Source organism: Sinohyriopsis cumingii, chromosome 2 (assembly GCF_028554795.1).
Source record: "Sinohyriopsis cumingii isolate HCF-2022 chromosome 2, ASM2855479v2, whole genome shotgun sequence".
In the NCBI taxonomy this organism is placed as follows: domain Eukaryota; kingdom Metazoa; phylum Mollusca; class Bivalvia; order Unionida; family Unionidae; genus Sinohyriopsis; species Sinohyriopsis cumingii.
This window is the reverse complement of record NC_142962.1, coordinates 54,406,741-54,430,206: the sequence shown is the minus strand read 5'-3', so window position 1 is coordinate 54,430,206 and position 23,466 is coordinate 54,406,741. Positions and strand designations below refer to the sequence as shown.

The 23,466-nt window shown below is 36.0% G+C and overlaps 1 protein-coding gene across 1 annotated transcript in view; it reads left to right on the top strand.

Annotated features, from left to right (window-relative positions):
* LOC149804885 (protein O-mannosyl-transferase 2-like) overlaps positions 1–23,270 on the top strand; it is an 81,183-nt gene extending 57,913 nt beyond the window's left edge. The window contains exons 17-20 of the mRNA XM_089945524.1: positions 324–480; positions 1,893–2,033; positions 9,083–9,194; positions 16,333–23,270. Of these exons, the coding sequence (XP_089801650.1) occupies positions 324–480; positions 1,893–2,033; positions 9,083–9,194; positions 16,333–16,438 (516 nt within the window). The 3' untranslated portion in view covers positions 16,439–23,270. The remainder of the gene's footprint in view (positions 1–323; positions 481–1,892; positions 2,034–9,082; positions 9,195–16,332) is intronic.
* The last annotated feature ends 196 nt before the right edge of the window (positions 23,271–23,466 follow it).

Here is a 23,466-nt window from a genome sequence, read left to right as displayed (position 1 = left end):
TTATGATAGCAACTGGTGGTACTTTTCACTGCTTCAGTGGATTAATGATGGCTAGGGTTTTAGTGATTTGTGGGAAAACTCAGTAGCACTAATTGCAGTTTAGTGGATTAGTGTTAAATTACAGTCTAAATTACTGAGATCTGATTAATGTTTTGGATTGAACGGTATATTATTTAAGGGAAAGTAATTCTAAAAATGCTTTCATATTAATATAATCAAATTAGTTGCAGTGTAACACAGTCATCTGGTGTCATGCAGAAGTAATATCAGACTAAACTCTTCTGTGATATTAATGTGAACAAATTTTTAATTTATATTTTCAGGGTCAGATTTTCTCAGGGAAAGATTTCAGAATTTACTTGCTTGGAAATCCAGTCATTTTCTGGTCCATTCTTGTTGTATTTGGACTGTACCTTTTAGTAATTGGAATCAATGTGGTTCGACAACAGAGAGGTGTACAAAGGTCACAAGAGATGAGAGGTTGGTTGTATATTATAGATACACAGAAAATTGTGCTACTGGTTCACATACATTTTTTATCACAGCTGAATGCATAAAAGTGAATAGAAATGTTGAGGGCTTTTCAGGTTTTTAAACATTATGTTGATCTGTCATATAAAATGGTTGCCATTACAAAAACGAAACAGGAAAACCTTTAAAGACTGAAAAGAAGTTGAACAAATTTGTTGGAAAGCATCCTGGCATGAAAACCTTTTATGTTTGTATAAATGAAGATGATCCACCAAAAAATTTGGCCACCATTACTAAATAGAAAAACCTCAAAATTACTTATTCTCAAAAACTGCTGAACAGAATTTTACCAAATTTGACAGCATTCTTGTATGGAAACCATTCACGTTTTTGCATATGATGCTGATTCACAATCAGATACGACTGTTAGTACTAAAAATAGAAATACTTTGAAATACCTTCTCACAAACTGCTGAACAAAATTGGACCAGATTTGACACACAGCATCCTGGTAAAAATTTAGGTTTCTAAAATTTCTGCAAATGATGCTGATACAATGGCAGAGATTTAACAAGAAAAAAACAATAAGACCCTTTAAAAGCATTTCAAAATCCACTAAACAAAATGTGAACAAATTTGCCATATAGCATCCTGGCATGAATTCCTTTCAAGCTTGTATGCATGATGCTGATCTGCCTTTAAATGTGGCTGCCATTAGTGAAAAAAGTAAAACCTTGGATGATTTTGGAATTTACATTCTGGTAAGATGAAACCTTTTTGAGGACCTGACATTGGTTGTCCTGAATCAGCTTTGTCTCTGTTCCTTTCCTTTCAGATTACAAATTAAGAAGTTATGAAAATGTAAAAATGGAATAGGATAGTTTCAGACCAGTTTGATTTTAACCATTTTATCTAAAAATATCACTAAGTTATGGTTCCAGTTACAACTTTGCTCTTTGGTTGTTTCATATATGTGTGGCACCCAGGTCGAAAAGGATACATTTTCAAGTGTTAGAAAGTCTTCTTCTTCTTCTTGTGGGTTTAACACCACTTTTTAGCACATTTGATGTGCTATAAATGGTGGCCAGAATAATGGTAGAGGAAGAACCTTGAAAAAAACTGATAAGAAAGATCGACCCATGGGAAACTATTGGCAATCTTTCTCACATACCAGAGATGCAAACCCACACAGACAGAGGTGAGATGGCAATTAATTTTTGTAGTATGTAGAGAAATGGGTTTATCACTGTAAAGTTATGGATAAAAGAGATAAATGCAGCATGTATCAGCCCATGGAAGTCTAGCCATAATATATTGTTCGCATTATTATAAATCTTTTTTAATTTTTTAAGATAATTATTAAAAACGATTAAATTTATATTAATAATCGAATTGTTTTCCTATTTGTTTTTCTCTTAAAGAATTTGATCAGAGAATGATGGGTGCAGCCTGGTGGTTTCTGATTGCTTGGGCCCTGCATTATCTCCCTTTCTGGCCCATGACTCGAGTCCTCTACTTCCATCACTACTTCCCAGCATTTCTCTACAGTGCTATGTTTGCAGGTAAAGAATTCTCTTTTATTGGTCACAAACTGTAAGCATTCATAAGGTGTGTTGTAAGTTTCTGGTTTTTTTTACTACCTGTAGATACTTGTAGACAAGACACACTTCTTGTATTTACAAATAAATCACTGAAAAAATGGTATGTGACTTGACTGCTTGCCTAAACAACTATATCAGGGCTAAATATATAGGTAATTCTGAAAGTTTACAGGTAAAGCAGGTTTCGGAAACGGTATGACAGTATTGCTAATGTTGTTGCCCAAATTCTGATTCTGTGAACATCAAGGTTGTGCTACATGCCCTTACTTAAAGATCCTTCCACCACTTAAATAAAAATGGGTGTTATTCACGCCTTGTGAGAAAATAGTATCTGGACTTTTCTTTCATTATCTATCATAAGTTTTCCATGTTATCTACATTTTAAAAACCCTTGCACAGTCTATGTACTGTTAACTGTCTTATAGGATTGTAATTTTTTGTGAATTTGATGTCTCTATTATGCATTTGTTAGGAATAAAGTAAGTATAGACCTCTTAATGTAAAGATTGAAGCAAAATGTTAAATTTTTCTCATAGCCATGTTAATAGTTATCTATACACATCCTATAATGGTTTGCTAATTGAATTTATAATTGGTCAGTAATGCAAGTTTACCTCACAATACGTCCAGGCATATCCACTGCTTTGCAATTCCAACTCATCTTAGATATCCCATCACTGCTTGTAAACCCTGATACTAGTTAAGATGATCATATCTTGTTAGCCGATACTGGACTTTGGTACTAGATGTCATTTGGTCCTGGCCTACTCCAGATATAGTAGTCTTGTGCTGTGCCCTGTAGTGTTGAGACTGGTCATGGTAATCTGTATTCTTGATATAACCAGTCTAAGGCAGGATTGTTTATGTTTGTAAACAAATTCGTTTAGTTTACTGTCATTAAATGTTTACAAAATAATTTACCCTGTAGACAGACATTCAGGAGAGACCAGTTAAATTTTTCTTTCTTTAAGAATATTACTGATTTTCACATCAAATAGCCTTGTTTAGTTGACAACAATGAGTTGTTCGGTACATTGCACAGTAGGTTGATTGCTAATAATGCTGACAAAAAATTCCTTAAATTATATTATTTGCTTTTAAAAATGTGTTCATTAACAGGACCTTCATTGAGTGACATTTTATTTTAAAGAAATCCTTTTTCAAATTTGCAAGCCGGTGTAGTTTCTTAGGTCCTACAGAAGCATCTTACATGCATATCCAGACAGTACATACAGTTGTATTTTTTATTTTTTCATCAAGTACATATATATAGCAGGATAAAATATAATCATGAAGATATAAGTATGTTATACCTGAATTGGCATATGAATTAAAACAAGACATGTTTTACAAATTGAATCCAGTCATAAAAAGAAAAATATGTACAGCAATTGAAAAATTTGCAGTTTGATGATAAATATCAATGACTGTCATGAGTAATCATAACATGCAGATTGGGAGGAAGGTCGAGTTCCAAATAATTTCCATTAAATGATATAATTTTGGTTCTTGTGACCTGCATATGCGTTTAGATATTTTGGTAAATATTGTAGACTTAACTCAATCCAGGACTCAAAATGCATGTAGTATCTGGCACATGGTCATGCAGTTTCACCCCCAGTTGTGTCACAGAATTTTTTTGTGTAACTGGTACTGTATTTGGTGAACCCATCCTCAGCAGTATCCAGTACCAAATCCATACATCGCAGACCAACAATGGACAAGTAAAGGAACCATTGTAAACTCAGTACCAGCTAGGGCAGCTTCCTATTGCCAGACCCCACATACCTATTAAAGTCTTTGACAATCAAGTGAAGATCTTTTGATCACTTGTCCCAGCATGGATGGACACCAAGCTTCATTCATCATTTCCATCCATTAGAAGGCTTCTTTATCTCACCATTCTTCGAGTTTGAAGACACATGCTTACATGTACCATCTCCCTTCTTTGAGCCAAATAATGTCCAGGGAAGACTCAACCTTTCATGCAGCTGCTAAAGAAGTCTTCCAGCTTCTGCCCACAGACCTCCTGTTCCATCAGTAGTCTCTTACAGATTTCTGGCATCGTTTGACCTTCCACCCAAAACCAGCCTTCGTTTAAATAGCTACCATGGTCTGGTCAAGTCACGAGTATCCTGCACTGCTTTAAAAGACAAATTCATGACCCAGATGTTAGCAGGTCTTTCTTTTCGCAACAGTGACTTCAAGCAAACTTCAAAAAGGCTTTCGGGGCCCCGAGTGGCCGAGTGGTCTAAAGCGTTCTCCGTTACGGATCACTGCCATCTCACCTCTGTCTGCGCCAGTTCGAGTCTCAGATTCAGCCAATGTAGGTATGTGAGAAAGCATGCCAGTAGCTTCTCGTGGGTCGGTGGTTCTTTCTGGGGTTTTCCCGGGTTCTTCCTCCACCATTAATACTGGCCGCCATATATAGCCTATCGTGTGCTGAAAAATGGCGTTAAACCCCACAACAACAACAACAACAAGGCTTTCAAGAAGGTACACCTGCAGATTTTCTACACTAATATCCATGCTTTCAAGAGGGACATCATCGGTCTGGCAATGACAAATCATTCACTGGTATACTTGAACTTGAAATCTCATCACACAATTGCTTTGCAATGCTGTAGCAATCCTAATGGCTAGTTTTCATTTCATGTCTCTGACAGACAGTCTAGCTTGTGTACTCAACACCTAGCAAATGAATGTTAGCACTCATGTGATAACCGGTATGGAGGTTGGGATCATTTATTGGTCATTTACTGAAAATGGTTGAAGCGTGACAGTCAAGTAAATGGAACAGCAGGATTTCAACCAGATTTGGCAGATTTAAATTGGGAGACCTTGAATGAACTCAATTTCCAGTTTTCAGACATGTCTCTATTTTTGGAAGAGTTATGGTCCTTAATTGTCTGTTCTCATAATTTTGATTTCTTTGTACATCCACCACATCTTGGGTAAAGACAGGGTTTTCAGTTGTCAGTTATATCTGTACCAGATGTGAGGTCAAGCCTAGCTATGATATAATGTAGGGTATATGGTTGAACAATAAGGTGTTCATTCACAATCTGCACTGCCATAGCTAGAGATGAAATTGGTGTAACTCATCCTTCTTCTATAACCCACCCATGTCTTGAATGTTTGTGTTAAGGCCATTTCTGGCACAGTGATTGGGCTCTGTGCTCGATGAGCACAGTCCTAGTTACTGATGAGATGTTGAATGAGTTTGATTTCCAGTGTTCAGTTGCCCCTTTTAGAGGAGTTATGGTTCCCAATTTTCCATCCTCCAAAACTTTGGCTTCAGCAGCATAATGTTACCAAGGATTATTTGATTTCAGCTAAATTTGGTTTTGCACTTTATAAAAACAAGACTTCATATGAGTTACATTTCCAGTTTTCTACATACATGTACTAACATAGAGATTATAGGTCTGATTTCATGTCAGTCTAGACTGGTTTCCTTTGAAGGTTGGGTGTCAATTCATTTTGATATTCAGCATTGTATTGATGAGATCATGCATGTTACATTTCAGTCATATACTTCAGTTATATCTGTACCAGATGTGAGGTCAAGCCTAGCTATGATCTAATGTAGGGTATATGGTTGAACAATAAGGTGTTCATTCACAATCTGCACTGCCATAGCTAGAGATGAAATTGGTGTAACTCATCCTTCTTCTATAACCCACCCATGTCTTGAATGTTTGTGTTAAGGCCATTTCTGGCACAGTGATTGGGCTCTGTGCTCGATGAGCACAGTCCTAGTTACTGATGAGATGTTGAATGAGTTTGATTTCCAGTGTTCAGTTGCCCCTTTTAGAGGAGTTATGGTTCCCAATTTTCCATCCTCCAAAACTTTGGCTTCAGCAGCATAATGTTACCAAGGATTATTTGATTTCAGCTAAATTTGGTTTTGCACTTTATAAAAACAAGACTTCATATGAGTTACATTTCCAGTTTTCTACATACATGTACTAACATAGAGATTATAGGTCTGATTTCATGTCAGTCTAGACTGGTTTCCTTTGAAGGTTGGGTGTCAATTCATTTTGATATTCAGCATTGTATTGATGAGATCATGCATGTTACATTTCAGTCATATACTTCAGTTATATCTGTACCAGATGTGAGGTCAAGCCTAGCTATGATATAATGTAGGGTATATGGTTGAACAATAAGGTGTTCATTCACAATCTGCACTGCCATAGCTAGAGATGAAATTGGTGTAACTCATCCTTCTTCTATAACCCACCCATGTCTTGAATGTTTGTGTTAAGGCCATTTCTGGCACAGTGATTGGGCTCTGTGCTCGATGAGCACAGTCCTAGTTACTGATGAGATGTTGAATGAGTTTGATTTCCAGTGTTCAGTTGCCCCTTTTAGAGGAGTTATGGTTCCCAATTTTCCATCCTCCAAAACTTTGGCTTCAGCAGCATAATGTTACCAAGGATTATTTGATTTCAGCTAAATTTGGTTTTGCACTTTATAAAAACAAGACTTCATATGAGTTACATTTCCAGTTTTCTACATACATGTACTAACATAGAGATTATAGGTCTGATTTCATGTCAGTCTAGACTGGTTTCCTTTGAAGGTTGGGTGTCAATTCATTTTGATATTCAGCATTGTATTGATGAGATCATGCATGTTACATTTCAGTCATATACTTCCTATAAGATATATTATAAGGATCTAATATTGGTGAGGGGTAGCCAGTGTTTACAAAACTTGGGTTGATACACCCATTCAGTGAATTTCTTGTGCAGCTTTATGTTATTTATCTCTTACATGAATATGTGTCCAGCATTTTAAATCATTTTTATTATATGCCTGCCATAAGGCAGAGCATAATTTGTTACCATGTTCCCTGTCTGGCATACATACATCTTTTACCAATTTTGTTTCCACATAATAGCTTGAGTTGTCCATAATCTATAGTTACCAAACTTTGTGGATGGCATGCACTTAGTGTAAAGAAAAACCCTAGTGATTTGGGGGTCAACAGGTCAAAGGTTAAGTCAGTTTGAAAGGAAGAAGAAAAATAGTTTCCAGAAAACTTAAGTTGTCCACCATCTATGGTTCCAAAATTTTATGGATGACATGTACTTGGAGCAAAGAAGAACAATGTTGATTTGAGGGTCACAAGGTCAAAGGTCCTGATCAGTGATTAAAAGAAGAAAGATTGTTTCAACAAAAAACTCAGGTTGTCCATATGTTTTGTTTACCATCTTTGTGGATGGCTTGTATTTGAGGTATGGAAAAACCCTATTGATTTGGGGTTCAGAGGTCAAGGTCTCTGTAACTGCAAGGACAAAAGTTGTTTATACACAGTAAATTCGCAAGCTCTGCACTATCTACAATTACCAAACTTTGTGGCTGACTTATACTTGGAGTAAGGAAGAACTCTCAACTTGGGTAAAAGATGAAGCCTATATATTTGGGGGTTGAAATGTCAAAGGTCAAGTGTCTCTTTGACTGAAAGAAGAAAATGGTTTCTCTACAAAGATTTTAATTATTAATTATGTGCCTTCACCAGAGATTGTGGATGACTTTCCCATTTGGTAATAATAATTGCTTATTGATTTTATTGTCAGTTGTGAAAATCACTGACAAAAAGAAGAAAAATGGTTCTTGCATACTATCTTTAGATCTACACCTTGACCAAAGTTGTGGAGAGCTTCCACTTAAGGTATGGAAGAGGCACATTTATTTTGGGATCCAAAGGTCAAATGTCATAGTCTTTTTGGTTTCAAGAAGAATTGGTTTTGCAGAATAACTTTTGCTTTAGCATAAATTTCCTATCCAAACTTTGTTGATATCTTGCACTTAGGATAGTAAAGAAACCTTTAGTTTCTGGGGTAGAAAAGTTATAGGTCAAATGGTAAGTGAGATAAGAAAATCATGGTTTCTGCAGATTATGTTATGTTCAAAACTCTTATATGGACCAAAGATTATGGTCACTGAGGCCCACTGGTCAGTAATCTCCAGAGCAAACCATACACTACAAGCGCTCTCAGTTATGGATCACTGCCATCTCACCTCTGTCTGCATGGGTTCGAGTCTCGGAATCAGCCAATTTGGGTTTGTGAGAAAGCTTGCCAATAGCTTTTTGTGTGTCGGTGGTTCTTTACGGGGTTTGCCCAGGTTCTTCCTCCACCATAATTACTGGCTGCCATGTATAGCCTAACATGTGCTCAAAAATGGCATTAAACCCTACAACAACAACAACAACAACAACAACATGTACCTGCTTAGAGGACTATTAGACATGGTGATATCATGTAATGTGCCATTTAATTGTACTGATGTTTTATGAGAGTTATGGTCAATTATTGCTGGAAACACCCTCATTTTGTAAGCCAGAAACTCTCTTTGAAAGGCTTCCAGGGCAAATTGTAGTGGCTGCAGGGAAGGAGGACATTTGCGGTGTACTTGGTGGCACTAATAGCTCAAATATTTGAGCTTGCATAACACCACTGTTTTTTATTTTACTTAATTAAAGTGAAACTTTTTAAAGTCTGTTGACATATTCTAATAACATCACAATTCCTGTCTTTTAACCTTTGGCTACCATAAATTATGTGTGACTCCTTAGATGTGGATTTCCAACATGTATAGCCTATCGTGTGCTGAAAAATGGCCTTAAACCCTACAACAACATCAGATGTGGATTTAAATGATTTTACATTTGACATTTGTGCATTATTTAGTACAAACTTTATATCACTATTGAACTTTTCTTTTTCCCAGAATTCTTTTAGCATGGGAAGGCTTTATTTGAGAGGGAGTTAAAATTCTTCTATAGTATCATGATTGGGGAAATATAGTTGAAGAAATCCATTTTACTCCAAAGTACCTGCTTTTAGTATTGGGCATGTGCTGTTCTTTATTGAATCAGCTATAAAATGGAGATATGTAATATTATTGTAGTGTCATCATTTTCTTCCTTCTCCCTGCTCATCATTGTCATTATTGTTGTCATCATCATCTTTTCAAATACTTTTATTTTGCAGGTGTTGTGTTAGACTATGTGATAATAAAACTCAGCTTGCGAGTTCCAAAAAGCCTGGCCAATTCATCCTATCATTGGTGTGTGGGAGTTATCATTTCTGGTTCATCTTACAGGTAAATAGTTCGTTTCAGACTTCTTGATACATTACAGCTGTGCTATAGGTAATGTAGCTCAGTTGGTTTAAGTACTTGTTTACAAATACACAATAGGTGGGTTTACAATTTGGAGCACCTATTTTACATTTACATGTATATTAAATGTAACCTATTTTAATACAGGGTTGAATATTTATTTTCCTGCCAATGAGGTGGACTTATTATGTGAAGATGATCTTCATCCCTCTGTTACTAATTTCATTTCCAGGCAATGAGTAGCCCATTCACTACAGTTAACAAGCTGTGTGAATGATTTTCACTTGGGGTAAAGAAGGGCTCCATTGATTTGGGGGACAAAAGGTTAAAGATCAAGGTCACTGTGACTGAGAGAAACAAAATGGTTCTGCACAATAACTTGAGTTCTCCATCAGATAATACTGCTTGCATTTGAGGTAAATAAGGACTCCATTGATTAGGGGGACAGAAGGTTAATGGTAAAGGTCACTAACAGAGGAAAGAAAAATGATATTCATACTATAGCATAACAGCTATAGATCAACTATCCTTGTTCCTGCAAGGTCGCCACACATATTCAGAATGTAACAAGTTTAAACTTTTGCTTGCATCTGTGAGCATTGTCACCATAAATTTCATTGCAATTTACATTTTGACCATGCAACATTTATTTTCACTGGTATAGTGAGACAAATGGTTGATTACCTGGTTTATACAATATTTACAGTTTTCCCAATGAATGCATTAATATTTGTATACTTTTTGTATGGGTTTGTATTGCCTATATGATATCAGTCAGTAATATTCTAGTTTTCACCAGTGTAGTTCAATTGTGCTGTTAATGTTCAGTTTTTCACACACTTCTTAGGTGATCTTGGTAAGATCAGTTCACCTGATCATACAATTTGTATATATGTTGTTTGTACTTGTTTTTTTCTTTTTCTTCTTGCTTTCATTACAGAGATGTCAGGTGCAAGAAGTGAATGACAACCATGAGACATGCCTGACCTGCACAAAATGTTCTCTTCATCACACCAGTGTAGCATGTGTGCAAAGTGGGCAGTTTTTGGTTTTAGTTTTGTGGGTTAAATGTATTTTTTTCAGCAAATGATCGGCTGTACATGGCAGCCAGTATATTTGGTGGAGGAAGACCCCAGTTAGAGCCATTGACCCACAGAAAACTACTAGCAGGTTTACTCACATACCCACAGTGGTCAAGGAGGGATTCAAACCCACAAGGACAGTAGTGACGTGTGAGTCATCTGTAAAGTAGTATGCCTTAGACCATGCGGTCACACGAGGACACTTCAGTATGGTCAGAAAACAGATGGTCCATTGTCTTGAAAAGGAAATTGAAAGGTCACAAAAAGGGCATGCTCTAAATCTTCAGATCATATAGTATTAAGCATTCATCCCAATTTGGAATCAGTGACCAGTTTTATGGCAGACATCAGGCTGCCTCTGTTACCCCGACCAAGGATACTTAAAACAGCATCTGTTGTGACAGTCACTTAAGATCCAGTTGAAGCCATGCTATATGCACATGCTATAGCAAGGTCTCTCATCTAGAAGATTAGCAAGAGAGTTGGACAGAATTGGGACCATTTTTAAACCATATGAAACCCCACTTGACAAGTCCCTATCTCTGTCTGTGCATGGACTCAGCAGTGTTGAAGCCAGGTATGCAGGACTACCTTCCCACTTTGCCAACCAGATCAGCTTGCAAGTTATATATCATTTGCCATACACTGTCCAAGCTGCCAACTAACCAGTCCATCTATTCAGACAATCAGTGGATGGTTTTGAGTTGCCATAAATTTATCATATTGGATTAATAAACAGTATGTCTCCTGACAGTTCCTACGGCAGTGGTGTCCTATGTCCAGTGCGCCACCCTGATCAACTATATTCATGATACCATTACATGGCAAACCAGTGTCACATTTATAGCTCTCCATCCAGCTGTCTGGCCTAATCCAATGGACTGTATCAGACTGGCATTCTCCAGCCCAACCTTGCTCCATGCTGAACATGACTTTCCCAGTCCTACCAACATATCTTACAGGTAGAACCTTTTTTACACATGGTGATGATTCAGCATTATCACTGCCATACATAATGATACTCCCCATGACAAAGAGTGTACAGAAGGAGGACATTCAACTGGTCAACAAGGAGGTGGACACACGGAGATGCCTGAGCATTTGAATATAACCATGTAAAGGATGGAATTTAGTTTTAAGATGACAATTGAAGAGATAAACAGAACTTTGCCTCCATCAGAATGCTCTCCTCTGTCTGTATTCATTACTCCATAAAAGAAAAGGCCTCAGTGCACATTGATGATGATGATGAACATCAGTCTTTCAGAATTTTACCACAATCATCAATGATTGCAGAATTTACTGGGCATCTTTTGGTAAAAGTTGTGACCCCGGCAATTCAAGGGATTTGTTTTGATGAGTCATTTGCTTGCTGCTTTCTCACCACACTGGTACAAATCACATACCATTGTTTATCATTCATATGTACTAAACCTAAACAAGGACATTACTGCCTTCAATATGCCAGCTGCCCCCTGTTGTAAAGTTGAAACACCACATCAAAAAAGTGGTCATCACCATGATATCAAATTATCCTTATGAACTGCCATCTCTAGCAGTCTTTGTCCTACCCAAGAAATCAATATCCTTTAATAGCAAGACTGTCAATAGAGCTGCTTACCACATGATAGCAAACACCTTAATGGCCTCTTGTAATCTCAACTTCATAAAAGAAGAACCACACTTCTGCAATCTCTTTTTCATAAATCCCATCATGCACTGACCCCGTTCTCCCTTCCATTTGCTCTCCCCCACAGTAGTTGCCCTTTCAGCTATACATGCAAGCCCTTAACTCTGCACAACCTTGATGTGGTAATTCTCAACAACAACAGCAACCATTTTGTGGCCAGGTGAATTATATATAGGGTCCCTAACTTCTGCAGGCAGGGAGGAAAGGGGAGAGAAACATTGTTTATCCTTCCAAAGACTCCCGCCAACCATCAAAGACTTGATATCTGTCCTGTCCATTGATGACCCTTCTGTGGGCACCAGACACAAGGCTTGGATCAACCTATTTACAACAAACAATTGAGCTATCCAAGTCACTTTGGAGGATCATGTTCATCCTTTCCCCTCCAGTTTTTCCATTCCCTGCTCATGAAGGAGGTACCAAGAGGCTCTCCTTGAAATGAAAACCATTCTCAAAGCCTCCCATGCTTGGATGAAGCAAATCCAAACAAAGACGGTGCTGATAACATCAGACAATTCAGTCATATGACCACTGCCTCTAAAAACAAGAGGTTGATGAAATCACTGGACATTTGCATTATGGTACCTTCATTATTGTACTTAATAATAATATCATATGAACATACATGTCTGACACATCCCTGTCAGGTTCATTGTCCTGACTGGCTCATTATCAAGGAGGGCAGGGCTAATTGCATTATACTTAGTGGTTTCTCCATCTGTTCATATTCCTTCAAGTATTTGTGTGTGTGTGTGATTTGGATTTTTAACATGGCTTTAAAAAATTTTCAGTCATATCGCTACAATGTCTGCAGTGTGGCAGTTTATAGTGATGTCTAGCACTGGGGTATCATGCTGTAGACATGTAGCATGATGTCCCACCCAGTCACATTATCCTGACACCAGGCCAACCAGTCCCAACACTAACCTCTTAATGCTGATCACCTAGCAAGGCAGCTGTTTGTACCATTTCTGTAAGTCTTTGGTATGACTCGGCCAGGGTTTGAACACATGACCTCTCGCTTCTGAGGCAGATGCTCTAACCACTAGGCCACTGGAGAGGTGTTAAACCGTATGTCCTTTGTCCTATGGGACTGAATGATACAGGATACAGGACCTATTTGTGATGAGGTGGAACAATAAACTGCCCATCTACATCTCTCCATTCCTAATGAAAATTATGCCAACTGACCCTCAGTATGGCCACCATGGTTGGCTGTCATGAAAATGTTCTGTTATCTTTACTCCACCTAAATATAGGGCATTATCAACATGAGGTTTTCACCAATAGTCTTCTTATGATACCAAGTTGGTCCTAAATGAAAATGGTGCTAATTGTATATCCAATATGGCAGCCAAAATGGCTGTCTCAAAAGTATTTAGTCAATTTGTTTCCTTGAATATTACTTATTTGATCACATTACTGTTAATGTTAATCCCTCACACCCTTCCCATGCAAATGCAAGCATCCTGTTATAGGTCTTACACAGTCGTAAACTGGTTTTGTCTGGGATATAGGTGGCCTCCTTGTGGGAATAAGGGGATTTAATAAGTAATAGTTACTTCCCTTTGCCAGTATGATATGTAGTCAGAAAACAAAGATGTTTTTCATCATTCAGAGAGAGCTGGATCTGGAAGTAGCAGAGAGTGATTTCCTAATGTCAATGTGATTGGGTAAGCATTTTAGGAGCACACAATTTACTAAAACATTTCTTTTTAAGTCAGTACGATTTATTATCCTTTCACAAATAATTTGTGGAGAGGATATTGTGTTTGGACTATTTGTGTGTATTATTATTTTTACAACCCAACCTCATTTTTCCTTTTTGTATCTTGAATCCAATTCCACTGGCACATATGAAAATAGGAATTTTGATCAATCTCTAGTTAGAATAGCTCAGACATGCTGAAAATAGAACATTGTGATCTAATTGGCACACTTGAGTGACTTTGGTATTTTCAGCTATTCATTTGTTACACCCTCAATATCTTATACACCTGTAATGATGAAAATTGGTATGTGGTTACATCTTAATGATAGTAACTTGTCCATACCAACACTGGATCAGTGTGACCATATAGTCATGCTTAAGTGACCTATTTTTCTCTTGTAGTGTTGCTAGGTGTTACATACATATGATGCATATCAAATAATAATAATAATACGATATGAACACTTTCATCATTGTGACCCAATTTGTATGCTTGAGTGGCTTCTGTGTTTACAGCTATTCATATATAGCGACAGCAATAGCTTGAAATTCTTTTATTTACACTTATGAAACTTGGCATGTGAAAGCATCTAAAGGAGGATAACTCAACATTACCAAAACTAGATAACTGTAACTTAATTTTCACACTTATCTGCTTTACTTTTTTATGTTCTGCTACCTCTTTGCTACACCCACAATATGTTGGAGCCAAGTTTTCCCTACACTAAGGAAAATTGGTATATGGATGCATCTCCAAGAGATGACTCCATAATACCAAAAGTAGGCCCCTGAGACCCAAGTTTCAGGCTTGAATTAATGGTATTTCTGACTCTACTGGTCATAGACCAAAAGAACTTATGGGATGGTCTTTCATATGTTGTCCATATGTCGTCTGTTTATCTCTTATTACTACTTGAGGATTGCAATGAAACTTTACACAGACATACAGTATGGCCACATCAGCAGCTGTTTTGAAACTCTTGTTAATGCTACTTCTCTTGTGGTTTTCATTAAAAGACTTATGATGCCTAGTTAGTCCTAAATGACATTAGTGCTGATCTGACATTCTGTATGTCTGCCACAGCAGCCATTTTGAAAATCTTATCATCACTATTCCTCCTGAATGCATAGTCATTATCAACATGAGATTTTCTGACATCCAGTGTGGACACTATTTTGGCCATCTTGAAAATCATTATTGCTACTTGTCCTGAATGAAATTTCATGTGGTATGGGATTTTCACCATAAAACTTAATATGATGTATGGTTGATTTTCAGTGAAATTGATGTCTAATAGGGCCACCACAGTGGTCATCTTGAATTTTTTTATCACTACTCTTCCTGAATGACAAATCGTATCAACATGGGATTTTCACTGAAAGACTTTTTATGGTGACTGGTTGGTCCTAAATGATATCCAATGTAGCCATCACAGCAGCCATCTTGAAATTTCTGTAATCACTGGAATTTTGACCAGGTGACTTCTTATGTCTAGATGGTACTAAATGAAAATGGTGCTGCTTGCACAACCAATATAGCTGCCACTGCACCCACCTTGAGAATCTTATTATTGCTACTCCTGAATGAATGGTGATATCATTATTGGGTTTTCACTAAAGGAGTTATGATGTCTGGTTGTTCCAACATGAAGTTAGTGCCACACAGATTTCATTACTTTTGAATCAATGATCATATTAGCTTGGGTTTTTCACTGAAAGACATAGTATGATGTGCATATGAATGTAAATTAATTAAAATGTTTTCAATCTGGCAATCCACCAATATGGCTCTGTGTAAGATCCTATTATTGCTACTGCTCTTAGATGGCTAGTCATATCAACATTGTGCTTTCACCAGAAGACTTATTATGACATCTAATTGGTCCTAAACGGAAATGGTACTCATCAGATGTCCAGTATGGCCACTTTGGCAGCCAAAATGGTGCTAATATGATGTCCAGTATGGCCACCATGGTGGCCATTGTAAAAATATTGGTATTTATACTCGTCTTAAATGGAAAGCTATTTGATATTGGGGTTTTCATCAGAAGAGTTCTTGTGGTGCCTGGTTGATGTGAAAATCACACAATTTGACCCTCAGTATGGTCACTTTGGTGGCCATATTGAAAATAATATTATCTCTACATGTCAGAATCAATGGCTAAATCAACATAGGGTTTTAACCAGTACACTTCTTATGATACTTAGTTGGTCCTAAATGAAAATGGTGCCAGTCGTATATCCAATATAGCTGCCACAAAGACTCTTGAAAATCTTGCTTTGCTATGCCCCCTGAATCAATGGTTGTATTAATATGGGGTTTTCGTCAAAAAACTTCTAATGATGTCTGCTTGGTTCTAAATAAAAATGCAGCTAATTTAAAAATCTTGTTATCATTGAAGAATATTGGAGATGGTTTCGAAACTCAGCAGTTGAAAGGAAAAATGGCCTCATTATCTTAAATTCCTGGAAATTCTTTTATTGCAGTAGAACTTTAGTTCCTTCAAGGGACTCTTGGTAGCATACCAATCTGTATATTGTCAGCTACTCCAAATGTGCTCTTGTAGATGGCATTCATGCTTACAATTACACATTTCATTACTGTATAGTGTTTATAGTATTGATTTTCTGTTGCAGCTTTTACATATTCCACCCCATGACGTATGGCATGGCTGGACCAATGGCAGCTGATGAGAACAGTATGATGCATGGACTGAAATGGTTAGATTCGTGGGACATTTAAAATGGCTTCCTTTTGTTGGAATTTCTAGTCATTGCCTGCAGCATTACACTAGAATGACATTTAATAAAATGCAGGATAGTGATGTGAAACAACTTACCACTGAAATGGGCACAGTGGAAATGGTGTTCCTTATCAAAGAATTATTTGCTTTCATATAGTATTATAAGGTTTAATAACTAGTTTTCTTTGAATCACTGACCTTAATCTTTTGAGCCATCTTTGGCAGAATGTATTCCATTAATACTTTACTGATTTCTGATATCTGTACACCTTGAAGAAATAACATAATTATTTAAAAATGAATATCATAATATCTTAAAAGTTACTTTTTCTCATCAGCTATAATAGACACCTTTTACATAATTTTTGCAGCCAACCTATCAGTGTTACAGACTGATTCTGATATGCCAATTTCTCTCATGGTATTGTCAGATTGGCCCCAGACAGATTTTCTTTGCATAATCTTGACATGCATGATATGCATTTGAATTTGGCAAAACATAACTAATACAACAGTAAGATAATTTAAACTGGATTATATTAACAACAATTTGAAGATTTATGCTCCAGGCATTTCACTGCACATTAGCCAGTAAATTCTGTGCCTTTATAAATGTGCTTCATTCTTGTCATGCTGTCTCAAAACAAACTTGAATCCTGAAGCTTAAATAAAAATAATGTTTTATCTAGATCATTACTATTATTAGGTTTGCTTGGCAGGACTTTTACCCTGTCTTTAGCAGAAGATATTGTGATATAACCCTCAGTCTGTCCTTTAATACTTACCACATTGTCTCATAAACTGCTGGGTGTAAATTTACAAAATGCAGAGAAAAAGTTATGCTTGGCTTCACTGACTGGGATCATATGGAAGGGGACAAAGGTCATATATACCAGAATTTCAGTTAGTGTCAGCTTCATATACTTTCCAAGGAAATTTATGTATGCAGCTATAGCAAGATGACTTATCATATACTAATATCTACTATAGCCAATAATCATTGATCGACTTCACTTATTGATGCTTGACCTATATAGCTAGCTGAAACAGTATCTGCCATTCTGCGGATTGGATGCAGCTGAAACTTTGATTTTTCTGTTCATTTAGAAATAATGTTAAGAATAATCATCGTAGTCTCTGCTTACAGCACATCACATTTCAGTTTCTTTGAGCATAGTGACCACTGCCTCATAAATTGAGCACTCCCACGCCAGTTTTTAGCAACAACCCCTCCCACACAAAAAATTACATCATCGGCCCACATAGGTGGGATTAATTTTAGGGTGATCTCTCCTTGGATAGAGGGATAGGTGTGGAGTCACATCCATTCTTAAATTATTGAAAGATAACTGTACTATATGCCTCTAATGTATGCACATGATTGAAATTGTAAATGCTACATTTTTCTGCATGAAGGACAGACAGTTTGCGGGATACTATCTTGAATAGACAGTGCATACAGGCTGATGAGAAGGCAGATAAATGTACAGTCACACATGAGAATGCCATTAGCATTGCCACCACTGTCCCTTCGTGAACAACTTTCTACTTGCAAAAGCTTTGGAAGTAGAGTTCATTGGTTTGAAAGAAAATAAAATGTACCATTGCAGCAAAGGTGTCAAACACAACTAAATTGGCTAGGATGTACCATTGCAGGATTTATACAAATAGACACCAAATCCTACAAAGCAGGAGATTTAATGTATCTAAAATGGTGCCAAAAAATGAAGGCACATGCCTTAAAATTGAAATTGATCCAGATGCATCAACAAGTCATAAAATATCTGAATTACTCTGCATTGTTTTTATTGAAATTAACAAAATCCATCAAGTAATCATTTTCAGTTTGGTCACTTTGATCAAATTACCAGTTTTCCCCAATTTTCTTAAGGCCATATATTACAGGTTTCCAGCTCTGTGGAATTGATCCTTTGATATGAAACCTCTTTCCACATTGGATGTTTTCAGTACCCAATGGAACTTTGAAGTGGCACAATAAATGGACTGAGCTGGTGCAAATAGGAAGAGCCTGTTTATTCTACCACTGAAGGTCAATATTTCAGCCCATGCTCTCAGTTGTCCAGGATACAGCGAGTTATTTGCTCTGCTTATAGATAGCTAAGCCAGGACCAAATGAATTTCTTGTGCATTTGAGTTCATGAGGTTAAGGCAGTAGCCACTAGCGTAGTGTTGGAGTGTAACTGTTTCCGAAAAGTTGTGGAATGGAGGGCAGTGTTGATTTTCTAATGCTTTTTCTTCAGAGATCTATCATCCCAAGAGGCTCATTTGTTGGGGCCTATAAACTGATGATAGCATATGACAATGGATGACCTGCAATACAGTATAGAGAAATTTCCACATGGATTTATTTTCCCTGACTCTGATACTAGAGTGGAAAATTCCACAAATATAACCTGGTGCAAATTTGGGAAGTAAAGCAAAATATGTCGCCAGGTGCCAAAATTTTGAAAATTAAACATGCAATTTTCTAAAATCATAAATTTAAGAAAAGTTAATAATGCAGAATTTTTCCATTTGGTTAATCAGAGCGAGTATTATTTCATACGAACACAAAATTCAGATAACCAGTAATTAGATTAACGTGACAAAAAAATCTGAAAATAATATCTATCATTGACTTTAGGACTCACTATCAGTATCATATCAAATGACTTTAGGGAATCTGGTCCTTGAGTTTTGCTCCTCATTACGTTTTTTCAAACCTTTAAACCTATGATATCTTCTATAGTAAAATTGGCTTTTGTTTGGATACTCAACTCTTGGTTAGCTTGCCTTGCAATAATGTTACTGTGCTGAACTTCAAATTTGTGTTAAATTTCTTTCAACCATCTTTTTTATGTAAACTATGGAGCCTTTTTATTACTCAGGACCATGTTTGTTTGTCTTGTTATTGATAAAAGTAGTTGTTTAATCATCAGCTGTTGCAGTTTTAGCTGCCATGTTTTTAGCTCAACTGGTCATAGACAAGAAGATCGCTCCGGTGGCCTAGTGGTCATAAATAAAGATTGTGTTATTCGGACCTTCACTGAGGCAGCTATGTAGGCCATCATGAAAATTGAATTATCACTACTCCTCCTTAATGGATAGCCATATCAACATGTGGTTTACATCAAAAGACTTTTGAATATCTAATTGGTTGTAAACAAAATGGTGCCAATCTGGTATCAAATATGGCTGCTGTGGTAGCCATCTTGTAAATCTTGTTATTGCTACCTTAGAATGGATGGTCATACTGACGTAGATTTTTCACCAAAAGATTTGCTTTGATGTTGAGTTTGTTCTAAAGTAAAATGTTACAGTCAGTCTTGTAGTTAGTCATGAATGTTAGAGACTGTTTTAATCCTCAGCTGTTGAAAGAAAAATTGATCTTATCATTGATTACGGAAAATTCTTCTTAGTCAGAAGAGCATCAAACCCTCAGAGGGATGCATTTTTTTTATTTATGTAGCAGTTGCATTAATTTCTCTGTGGAAAAGAACAAATGACTGACTCTTCAGCAGGCAGAGATACTTGGAATTCACTGTTTTGTTGGGTATAAGTTTTTATGGATTTTTTTGTTAAACCAAGATTTTGTAGGCAAATTATCTATAATCCTGTTGTTTCCTTCCCCAGTCAATGAATTTAAGTACTACAATTCTTTACATGTTTAGAACTTAACTTTTATTTGGCACATATAGCCATTATTGTGTTGATGTGCTGTTAAACCTCATACATCCATACATACCAGATAAAATGAATTTTTTTTTCAAGACCATGTAAATTCGTACCCGCAAAATGAATTTCACAGTACCTTCATTTTGTAATTCTTTACTTTTCTGTTCTAATATCTGTGATGAGTATAGATGGCAAGAAACTTAATATGTTCTATAATGAGTGGTTGCAAATATGCTTACATCATGAATGTAAATAAATTTGTCTATCCCTACCACTAAAGGCATATCATCATATGAAATCAATAGATGCAATCATGTTATGCCTATACCTTGGTTGGTTTGTGAGAATTTACAAACAGAAAAATCCACTATTTTACCTTTACAGCATACAGATATTTAAGTTTTTCCCCATTAAAAAATCAAACTTGAGCAATTTTATTTTCAAAAAGTGTACATGTCGTGCATTTTTGATTTGTCCTTTTTTCTGTGGTCAAGAAATGCAAACAATTTTTGGATAACAAAGTTTATTTTGATATCGGCTATGTAATTGTACCACTATTATACATTTCCACTATTAATTTATTATTTCTATGTAATAGTATCACCTTATGTATATCTGTTGTTTTATATGTAGATGTCACTTTAAAATTGTTATATGCATTATCATACTAATAATATAACAAGGTAGACATGAATCTTGTACTTAAGATTTACCGAGTACAGGTTTTCAATAATCAGATTTTTAATTGTACTTGATTGACAAGTGCCTTTCATACAAAGTCTTTGCTTCAGGTAGGTTTCACTTAGTATTCATTTAAAATTCACCATATATATTCATTTATAAGTTGGATCCAACTGTAAGCAGCACAGACACAGATCTACCATCACATAATGTGCTGGCAGATCTAGGTCTATGCAGTTCATTAGAACTAATCAGTAAAACAAACAACACAGACCCTGATTTGCTTGTGCATTATGTGATGGCAGATCTGGGTCTATTTTGTTTGCATTTGGACCCAGCGTTTAAGCAAGTATATATGGTAAGCAAACAAAGTGTATAAATTTGTCTCACATATCTTTTTTAATGTTTACACATTTTGAAGAATCCTCAGTATTTTACTGAACAACTTCACATTTCCCAAAAAGATTAAAACAGACTGCTTGAGAACTGTAAAAGCAAGATTGTGATAACTAAACCAAATCATTGTGCTCATTATGCATTTTATTGTTTCATGAAATTATGTTTCTTTTGAGTGTTTATTTGGTGTATTTGATGTTATGCATAAAGATACGTACCAACAACATATCATGATGATAAAAGGATTGGCGTGTTCACCTACTGCCATCAAAACTTTAATTATCATTTTAAACCTCCTTATTTGAAGTTTTACACCTTTATTTCCACCAAATAGGATTGTAATGGCTCAGTATAACCATGGTGGGCAGTTAGGGTCTACCCACCTGTCAGTCCATCACACATTGGTTAAGATTTGCATCTAGGTCATTTAAGGCACTGTGATGGGGCATCTGGTATTTCAGCAAACAGTTTTTTTATTATGCACCAGATAGGATTCTTTGTAACTTGTATACATCTTTTAAATATTGTACTGCATCATTATCTCATAAATGTAACATTGTATAAAAGTATTTTTTAACCCTTCTCATGAGATATGATTAATGTTTTGTACTCTAATTGCAACAGCTATTAACAATGGTTCTTACAAAATTATATTTTTAGAAGAGACACCAATTGGTATATGTTGCAAATCAACATTTTTTTCTTCCCATCATATTTTGACTTTAGATACAGGGATACCATTAAAAGCTTTAAAATATACTTCTATTTTTATCGCCAAAGAAGACAACCTTTTTTTAGAAACATATTGAAATATTCAGATCTGATAATATTTATTGGGAATTTACTTTTATAAATAGCTTTAAATCTTTAACATTTCTGACTTGAGAAACAAATAAAATCATGTAGCTTAAGTATCGATATTGGTAGGGATATTTTTCTAATTCATTCTTCATGCTGACCAAATGCTACATGTACAGTTGTAAGTGTTGTAATATGTTATTGACAGAAGTTTTCCACTTTACTCCTGTATTCTTTTTATATCTATATTTCATATAATTCTTATTTTGTATACCAAAAAAGGTGAAGGAGGTAAACGCCATTAAACTGTTATCTTTCATCATTCCACTAGTTGATGTAGTTACAAAAGGAATGACAAGAATTATGTAGTGTATTGACTTTTTGTTACAATATACTGATTCCTGGATATGCCAAGGAACAAAGAAACAACCTGTGGAATTCATTTGTTACTCATACAAGAAACTGAAAGTTGATGTCCAGAAGACTTGTAGGAAAATAACCCTGTAGCATCCCCTTCCCCCCAATTTAATAATACCTTAATACCATATATACTTGCTTATAAGTAAAATCAATCTGCCAGAGACATTGACCCTTGTCTTCCAGTATATTATGTGATGACAGATCAAGGTCTCTGTTGTTTGCAGTTGGGTTCAACTTTTAAGCAAGTAGATACAGTAAGAAACTTAGTTTTAAGACTTGCCTTTTATGACACAATACTTATTCGTTAATGTATCATGTGGGTAGATCATTATTTTAAATGAAACAGAGAACAAATCTTTACATGATATTAACAATAATAGTGCATTTGGATATTTAAGTTCAACATTTTGTATAATCCTAGAGAGTAGCATTACAGTCGCACCTAGGCTCTAGATATGATTAATCACATGTTCTGATGTGAGGGAGAGTGCTTCAAACCTATTCTACATCCAAATTGATCAAAAATGTTTGGCTAGTGAAGATGGTGCTAATAGAACAGCCCCATACTTTTTTTTGTACAGTGAAACCATAATCAGTAATGGACTGTGCTGCTAATTTAATTTATAGTGAAGGACAATGAAGTATATCTCCTACTGCGAATTTATAAGTAATCGCTTTCATTACAAAGTTTACACAGACTGGTTCCAAGTCATTGAAAGTACAGTATTTTGTACAAAGAATACAAACACGTGTGGCATTTTGCTTGTTATTCGTGTGAAAAAACTACATCATAGAATCTCTTGCATATTTATAAAACTTTATAATGACAACTACATTAACAATAAATGTCTTTTTGCAGAATATGGTTCATACTTTGTTCTAAATGCCATATTATATCCCACTTTTTATTTTGTAATTGTTATTACCGGTACATGTGTTCATGAGTGGATGAACATGAGCATTACACCTAAGGCTAAGCTCCCAAGGGGTGTTAAACATATGGGAACTGGGGCTCAAGGTCATGCTATCAGGGAAAGTACATTGAGAACAGGGCCAT